The 9102-nt window shown below is 39.8% G+C and overlaps 1 protein-coding gene across 2 annotated transcripts; it reads left to right on the top strand.

Moving 5' to 3' along the window:
- Positions 1 to 2671: 2671 nt before the first annotated feature.
- Positions 2672 to 8610, top strand: CDKN2C (cyclin dependent kinase inhibitor 2C). 2 transcript variants are annotated; one of them, XM_016120458.2, is made up of 3 exons: positions 2672 to 3890; positions 4346 to 4485; positions 7873 to 8610. In XM_016120458.2, the coding sequence occupies exons 2-3, from the start codon at positions 4357 to 4359 to the stop codon at positions 8248 to 8250; spliced, it is 507 nt and encodes a 168-aa protein (XP_015975944.1). In that variant the 5' UTR covers positions 2672 to 3890; positions 4346 to 4356; the 3' UTR covers positions 8251 to 8610. The 2 variants fall into 2 exon arrangements, with proteins under 2 accessions (XP_015975944.1, XP_015975945.1); XM_016120459.2 differs by lacking the exon at positions 2672 to 3890 and having other exon boundaries at positions 3920 to 4485.
- The last annotated feature ends 492 nt before the right edge of the window (positions 8611 to 9102 follow it).

Consider the following 9102-nt stretch of genomic DNA (forward strand, 5'->3'; position numbering starts at 1 on the left):
GGAGATAATTATATTTACCTTAAAGAGTTGCCGTAAAAATTAAATGTGTGCATATTTTATAACCATGAAACGCTATACAAATATTAATTGTTGCTATTATGCTTAAGCTTTTGAGTTGCTTACTGGTCATTTTTTCCTACTTTAGAAAAAGATTTTTTGAAATGATGTGAGTACCCATATGAAAAAGCCTACCGAATCTCAGAAATAAAATGCCAAAGCCACAATTATGAAATGATAAAAAAGGTCCTTTGAGGGTACCAGTCTGTTTTCAACCTCTGTTGGATGTATAAATATAACAAAGAGGAAGACTTTGAAACTAGGTAAAGAAATTATAATTTACATATTTACATAAGTTTATCATTCAGAAACTGTACACACTTAAGTCAATGAGGGAAAAGCACAAAATAATCTGATATTTCTATAAGCTCTTTACAATGAGAATGAACTGCTGAAAAAATATCCAAATATAAAGTCTCTATTTTCAGAGTTTGAAATATGTCATTACTATGTTAAAAGAGAAACTACTTTCAATATAATACATACTTAACAGTGAATCTTTCTTGTACATCATGTTAGAATGTAAGCTTTTTGAGGGCAGAGATACTCATTTTTTAATATACTTCAGTGAACTAGCACTCAATAATGTTAGATTTTCATTGTAGGTACTTTGTAGTGCCTACTTATACTCTCTGAACTAAGACTGCAACCTCTGCACTGCCAGTTCTGGTTTACACAATAAGCAGACTAAGCATATATACTTTGGAGCACCAGCAACACTAGAGTGAAACAACAAAAAATATTTCCTTAAAGGACTTACTATTTCAGCAAAAGCATTGAAGTAGTCATTATGGGGAAAATCAGAACTTTATGAGACTTCTTTGCACTTATTTTTTGGTTTTTGTAGTATTTTTATTTTATTTACATATGAGGTGAGGTGATGATACATCAAAATCTTTTCAGTGCTTACTACCTCCAAAAATCTTAATTCAGCTCTGTATGCATCTTAAATTACCATAAATTTTATTTACTCAGTTATTCAGCAAAATGTATTTTATTTCATGACAATTATGACACACATAACACGTGTTAAATGAGTTGCATAATGAGTACAATTTAAGAGTCTTCTTCACTACTATATCTTTTCTTAGCAAGAAACCATAATGCTAGAAAGCAACTCTCATAAATTGGACTAATGCCAGTTAAATCTTATCCACCAATAGTGCTACTATAACATTACACCCTCCCTCCAGCTATACTAAAAGATTACACAATATATTCTCAGAATAATCAAATTATATTATTTATGGTATTTACTGGTATAAATGGAATCCTAAATGTTCTATTTGAAATGTCTAAATACATGTCAAAAAAAAAAAAGAGGAGTTAGTTTCTTTTGTTGTAGCTCACACCTGATTCACATTTCAAGTTTAGTTACCTAAGAGCCCTGGCTATCTTTTTCCTCAACAATTCAGTTAAAGAAAACACCGCCAGATTCTAGCCAGTTTCAATTCTCCCTCTACCTACCAGCCAATCTGTTGCTACATGATTATCCAGATGTTTCTGGTGTGTTGTTGCTAATATACCCAGTATACTTCAAGAAGCTGAGTACAGATGTTGCTTGAGGATATGCTTGCTAGAGGCCAGCACTAATTGTACCACTTGTCATTTTTTGCTTGGTTTCATTTTGACCATTGAGTGCATCACGTAACCGCGTTGGACATTTTTAAGAACAAGAAACATAGAACGCTGTAGTTAACTAATCTTACATATCTGAAAGAGGAAGCTAAAAGTACAGAGTGAACTGGTGTCTCAGATGATTGAAATAAACGATTTACATTTAGACAACTCCCCCGGCCCCTCCCCCACCAAAACAAGTCCCCAACTATGTAGTGAGAACTTTGATAATAAAGAAAAGGCCTCTTTAGAAAACCCTTCCCATGACATTTTAAATTTTGCTTTAAAGTTAATTGCTTTTTCGCCCTTTCCCTTAAAAAATGTAAAATTTCAGTTTCGAAACATTAAGGTTTCAGAGTTCGTCGTGATTTCTTACCTATATACTATGTTTTAGTATTCGTAAAAATCACTCTATAAAAGACTTTTGCTTTTGCTGAGCACTGTTCTTGCTGTCAGTCCGGGTCTCTCTCTCCAACCCCACGGCCACCTCTGCCCACTGCGGCCCTGGGCGTTGATCTGGCAGGTGCGAGGCTGAGGCCGGTGGAGAAGAGGCAGAGTTTACACAGCGCAAAGCCCCAGAAGACTAGGCAGCGCAGGCCTGGCCGCCGGAACTTCGAGAGCCTAGCGGGGGAGCGCAGAGGCTGGCTCGCTCTCCGCCTTCCAGCAGCCAGCCGCTCCCAGCCTCTAAGGCCTTGCGGCTCTCCGCAGCCGTCTTAATTAACAAGCCTCTTCGCACTCACGCCCGCACCCGTCGGGCTCTGGGCAGCCGGGGGTTTCGCGTAGCCAGCTCTAACCCGCCCGCCAGCCGGAGGAGGCCGCGGAGCTGGCTGGTGGGAGCCAAAGCTAGAGACGGAGGGAGGGAGGCGGGGAGCTAGGAGACTGGAGAGAGGGAGCTGGGCGGGAGCGGGGGGCGGAGCGAGGGAGGCGGCGAGGGAGAGCGCCACTAGGGCTGAGGGCGGGGCGTGGGCGGCGCCCGGCCTTCCCGCTCCCGCGGCGCAGCGACTCCGCCGAGCCTACTTAAAACTCTGCCGTTAAAATGGGGGCGGGTTTTTCAACTCAAAAAGCGCTCAATTTTTTTCTTTTCAAAAAAAGCTGATGAGGTCGGAAAAAAGGGAGAAGAAACCGGCACCGTCTCTGCAGCGGCAACAGAAGCAGCAATTGTTTGAGCTAAAAAAGAAGTAAAGGAGGGAGAGAAGGAAAAGAGCAGAAAGAGGGACAACGCTCAAGTGTCTGTAAGGGTGAAAGGAGACGGGACCAGCGATTTGAGGGGACCAGCTACAAAAGAAACTGTCACTGGGAGTACGGCGGCTCGGAAAGGAAGCAGTGCTATTCAGCATAGCTTCAGGGCACAGCTGGCTGCGGCTGCTGCCCTATCGGCGGCACAGGCTGGGGGCACAGGCCAGGGGACCGAGAAAGGTTGGCGAAGTGGCACCCGGTGCCGAAGCTGCTGGGCTTTCGCGAAGAGGGCGGCGAGACTGGCTGCGCCCAGGGATTGTGGTGACTCCCCATACTCAGAGCTTGGCCTGCGCTTCTCAGGACCCTCTTGATCTCTGGAGGCCCTCAGAAAACCGAGAAAGGAAGAAAAAGACGGCGGCGGCAGCTCAATGAGCGTCTACAGTAGGAAGTCTGAACTGGCTCGGTCGTAGGCGGGAAGTTACCGGTAGGCTGCCCGGTGCAGCCGCGATGCTGCCGCGCGCTGCCCTAGCAGCTGCGGCCCCGTAGACTCTTCCCGCATCGCTCTGCCCTTCCTTACGCTGCTGGGAGTCCCGGGACCCGGTGGGGCCGGCATGACCTGCTTGCCCGGGGCCCGCCGCGCGCCCGGCCGCCTCCGAGGACGCGCTCCGAGCCTGGCTCCCACGGCCTCTGAGGTTTGGCGGGGCAGCGGTAGCCCAGCGAGCGGGCTCCGGAGCCTTCCCGCGCGGCGTTAGTCCGCTTCTCGGCCGGGGCGCCAATAAAGGCTCCTCCCGAGAAGCCAAAGCCACTGGGGAGTCTTTACGACCAGTAACTTGAGGGCCACGGAACTGCTGCTCCCGCTTGCCTTTGGCGATCATCTTTAACCCCCCGGAGTACGTCAGCATCCAGCCACAGCTGCGCTCCCCCTGCAGCGGAGGACTCAGGACTACCCCCTCGGGCGTGACGGATGGAGACCGAGCCTCTCCGAGGACCTGCCCCTGCAGTTCTGGCTCCCGCGGCTCAAGTAACCACCGTGAACAAGGGTGGGTTAACGCCTTTTCTTCCCCCCCCCCCCAAATATCTTTCTTTTCGCGGTATTTTCTGCCCTGATCTAGTCCCTTCAGTCTCCGCACACATTCCTCGCAGAGATCCGCAGTGTAGGTACGTGACAGTTCTGCCTACATTTTACGTCCAGAGTAATTTGCCAGGAATATTTGTGTCTGTGTGTCTCTCTGGTGAATCACCAGAATTCTTCATAGGGGTTAAGCTAAAAAGCGAGGAGCGGAGCCCCTCTCCAATGGCTCAGTTTTGCTGAATAATCACGTGTGAATCGAGGGGCGGGCTTTTGGCAGGCAGATCTTACTAGTATTTACTACCAAGCTCTACTCCGTAACCATCCCAGTCTTCTGTCAGTCTCCGATGCCATCATGCAACCTGGTTAGGAGCAAAGGAAAGGGGAAAAAGAAAAACAACTAATTCATCTTTTCCCGACCGTCAGGACCCTAAAGAATGGCCGAACCTTGGGGGAACGAGTTGGCGTCCGCCGCTGCCAGGGGGGACCTAGAGCAACTTACTAGTTTGTTGCAAAATAATGTAAACGTCAATGCACAAAATGGATTTGGAAGGACTGCGCTGCAGGTTGGTATCCAGAGAGGTGGGGAAAACAGGTCAACAGTGTTGCCTACGTGACCCGGGTTTCTAGAGTAACAGCTTTTAAACTTTTAGGGGTACAAAATTTCACTGTTTTTAAACCTAGTTGGTTGCCATATTTTATATCTTTAAGTGGATCCAAATCCCCCAAATGACGTACTTTGAACAAACTCGTCAAATCCAATAACATCCTCTGTATCAAGTGGGTTCCAGGTTTGGTCTTAATTTTTGGAATGTTTTTGTGACGGTGAGGATTTGAAAGTAGTTGTAGCAGCGCCGAGTTTTGGTTTTTGTTTTTTTTTTAAAGACAGCTCTGTAAACACATTATTATGATTATTATTTGAAGTAAATACACTGCTATTAGTGGTTTCCGTACTTTGCTCCAATAATTGATTTTAACGTTAATTTTCTTGACTACTGGCGAGGGTGTTTTTCTTTCAAATGCCTCAAGTTTTGACAAACGACCTTTCCTCGTTTGGAATGGGTGGACTGGGCACGGGGACAGGATGTACATTTCACAGTTAATGTAATACCATCCACCCATTCAGGATTGAGGAGGAATAAAAAGTTGAATTTTCTAATCAGAGCTCAGCTTGTAGTGTTTTTGTCTCTGCGGTCATGCCGTAGTATGTTCTAATTTTCAGTAATTAGATTTACAAGCAACAAATGAAACATGTCCAGCTGCCAAGTATTGTACCTGATAATTTTTTCCCTCTGAACATTATCATGTAACTTAGTTGAAGGTCTGAGAACAGAAAAATGGAAAAGTAGTTGCTTTATCAGAGTTCTGATGATATTCTTATGAGCTATTCTTATTCGGAAATGCCACACTTTAAACACTGAACAGTGGGGAAAGGGTTTTTTGGGTGCTTTGTTTTAGTTAAAAGAATTAGATATTTAAGTGGCAAGAGGTATACTATTAACTAATGAAGTTCATACAGTCTGTACATTTTAAATCAGAATACACTGACCTTGCAAAATTTTCAGTATTAAGGAAGCTTATGGTAGATACTAAATAATTTATCTTGTTATTTCAGGTAGGTTAAATGGGGAAAGGAATTTTTTTTCTTTCCCTACCTAGTCGTTTTTACAGGTTTGGTGATGACAGCAACACCACAAATTTATTAAAAAGTTTCTTATTGAAAATTAAAAAGAGTTTGTAAATCTCACAAAGAATGAGCCACTTAACTCTTATTTAGAATAATATCTTACAGGACTTTTGACGAACAGAGAGACTGGTAGATTAATACTAAAAAAAAAAATGTTTTGACAAACATTTTAAATACAATTCTGCGATCTTGTTTATATTAAACATACTTATCAAGATACTAACACCCACTTATTGTATCTTAGTCCTAGTACATATAATGAAACACACACAGGAGTATCAAGGCTTATTTTCAGTATGTATAATTCTAACTCTGAAGCTTTGTCATAACTCAAGAAAGAACTTTCAAAATAATTTCTAATACTACGATTATTTTCTGTGAAAGATGGCAAATTTCCTTCTGCATTTATGTTTATTTAACTCAATTGTAAAAGTTTGTTTCCCTTTCCTAGTGTAAGCTTTTCAATCAGGATAATATAAAAGGCCTTACTCGTACATTTGCTTTACAAAGATCCAAGGTGTCTGTCTCTTATTTTTCCTAGTCCAAGTCCTTAAATGTAACTAAATCTTTAGAGGCAGTTGTGGCAAAAGTTAGATTGTGTTAATTTTTAATAACCAAAAAGTGTATTTATCGAAGTTCTTAGAAAAAAAATTGTGTATCATTTTTACCACTGCCTCAAAGGAAGGGCTTAAAACTACCAGGGTTTTATCAAACAAGGAAGCTTAATATTTTAGCCATCTATATAAAGTGCATTTATAAAATATTATTCATTCTAAATAAACTATTATATTAATTTGTGATTATTTTTAAAACAAACATTTTTAAAGAGATAGATCAACTTTGTATGTATTTTCCAATGGGTTACATTTAATTTCACAAATATTTGAGTATCTTTTATGCAATCTATTTATTATAAATTTGTATTATTATGAGTATACCTAAATATAAATGAAACCAGTTAAAATGCTGAAATTTTCTGGCATGTTAATGCGACTATGTTTTTTCACAACTAAATTATATGTATTGTGTAATTGCATGTTTCTCTATAAGACATTTTATAATTATGAGAGCCTAATAGAGACCTCTTATTAGAGTAAAATATATTCAAACAATGGTAGGTAAGTCTTTGTCATGCAAATTATTTCTGTTGACAGTAAATTTTAATATCACATTCTGACTTTTAAAATGCTAGCAGTTTACAAATAGCTATTCCTAAGTGCCTGATAATAACTGCAAAAGGAAATGAGATGGAATCACCAGCTGATTATTAAATGGGTTCAAACCACAGACAAAGCTGTTTGTGTCCCAAAATACACATTAAATATCATATTTTCTCTTCTTTTGCTTACTTGAAAATCAGGAGGCTAGTTAGAATTTTAAGAAACAGTTAATATAGTAAGATGACTGTTTCATTCTTTTCGAGAACAGTTGTCATACAATCATCTCCTATTTAATACACGAACTTAGTTTTAGATGAATCAATATCATAAGCTACGTAGAACACTGTTGCTTATTTAACACCTTCATAATCAGTAACATTTTAAAATTTCAAGTGAAAGATTCTAAGCACTGAATATACCTAGTAGCCAATATGAAATAACTTGCAAAGAAAAATAATTTATAAAAACACCTGGAAATTTGGCGCTATTATCTATTAGGAGAGAACTTGTGAAAATTAGTTGTTTTTAGGAAATATCATTTTTAATAAATCATTTTTACACTAGGTGATGGGGTCTGATAAGTAGAAATACTGAGGATTTAAAGAAACTCACTCTCCTTTTTTCTTTTTAGTAGCTATTTAGAAAATAAATTTTACTCACATTTGATTTTCCAAAGTAAATACCCTAGGTACATTTTATGAGCATGAACAAGCATAGAGGAAGACTCTTATTTAAATCTCAAATTCCATTTATTTTATTTTAATAAATTCATGAAACTACACAATTCTTCATGGGAGATAAAGAACTGAGTTTTGAGTAAATTTGTATACAATTTGAACTAATTCTATTTTATTGATCAATTTATCATACTTTGGGGCTGGGTTAAGATATTCCATTGTAAAAAGCGCAGTTTTTATGTTTTCTTCTACTTTTACCGTGTAGTACTTTCCTTCCTGCTACTGAGCCCATCAAACTCCATCATATGGGTCTTCCCAAGTACTTTTTCACCAAAAATAGTTACATAAATAGGAGAGGTGGATATTTTAAAATATTCTTGTAGTAGAAGCACTTAAAGGATTCTAGCTGTTTTTTTTCTTTTTTTCTAGGTTATGAAACTTGGAAATCCCGAGATTGCCAGGAGACTACTACTAAGAGGTGCTAATCCCAATTTGAAAGACGGAACTGGTTTCGCTGTCATTCACGATGCAGCCAGAGCAGGTTTCCTGGACACTTTACAGACTTTGCTGGAGTTTCAAGCTGATGTCAACATTGAGGATAATGAAGGAAACCTGCCCTTGCACTTGGCTGCCAAAGAAGGCCACCTCCCGGTGGTGGAGTTCCTTGTGAAGCACACTGCCAGCAAAGTGGGGCATCGGAACCATAAGGGGGACACCGCCTGCGACTTGGCGAGGCTCTACCGGAGGAACGAGGTCGTTAGCCTGATGGAGGGAAACCGGGCGGAGGGAGCTGAGAATCTGCAATGAATGTGGGGAGGGCTTTCTCCCACACTGCTTTCTATTTTGTCAGTTAAATGGTTAGCTGTCCTATTTTTAATGTAATTTGTTAAAATTCAGTTTCGTCATATTTTAAGGAGCGAGTTAAATCTTCTGAAACTAAGTGAAAATCTTACTACAGGTTCTATGAATATATTTAAGCAACTTTTTCACCTGCAAAATCTTGCATTCTAACATGTAATTGCAAATAGCTATGGCTTTCTTCTGAATATTTTATCTTTCCTTGACTTTTTCCTTGTTTCTCCCTTTGCCAGTCTCAATACCCATGTTTAAAAATGGTCTGTCCTGATACTTCTTTTGCCTAATTAAAACACGTTTTTCAAAACAGGACAAGGTTTTTTTGTGATTTCCACTCCTCTATAACCTCCACATAATTTGCCACTTGCTAAAAAGAACCATACTAAAATATCATAATGTTTTAAGTCTTGACATTAGAAAACGTACCAATTGAAAAACTAGACATGTTCTGGTGATTCAATTATTCTTTTCTTCCTCTCCTTATGCCTCTACCCAAAGAGTTTATTTGGCGCCTAGTATTTCTGCTTTAAAATAGAATAAGAACAACGTTTTTTGAGGATCAAACCTGAAATTATTTCAACGTGAATTTATCCTAATGTTCAATCTTCTCTTTTTCTCAAACTTAAGTTGAATAGTTGAAAAACAGGTTTTAGAAGAAGTGATCTAAAACAAAATATATATTAGTTCTAAAAGCCACTTTAAAAAGAAAATACCAAATGAAACAATTGATTAAATAATATATTTCCACAAATTATACAATAAGTACACTAAGTGTGACACTGGCTTTTTCTCTCCGAATGTCAG

This window comes from Rousettus aegyptiacus, unplaced genomic scaffold (genome assembly GCF_014176215.1).
Source record: "Rousettus aegyptiacus isolate mRouAeg1 unplaced genomic scaffold, mRouAeg1.p scaffold_m13_p_1, whole genome shotgun sequence".
NCBI lineage: Eukaryota > Metazoa > Chordata > Mammalia > Chiroptera > Pteropodidae > Rousettus > Rousettus aegyptiacus.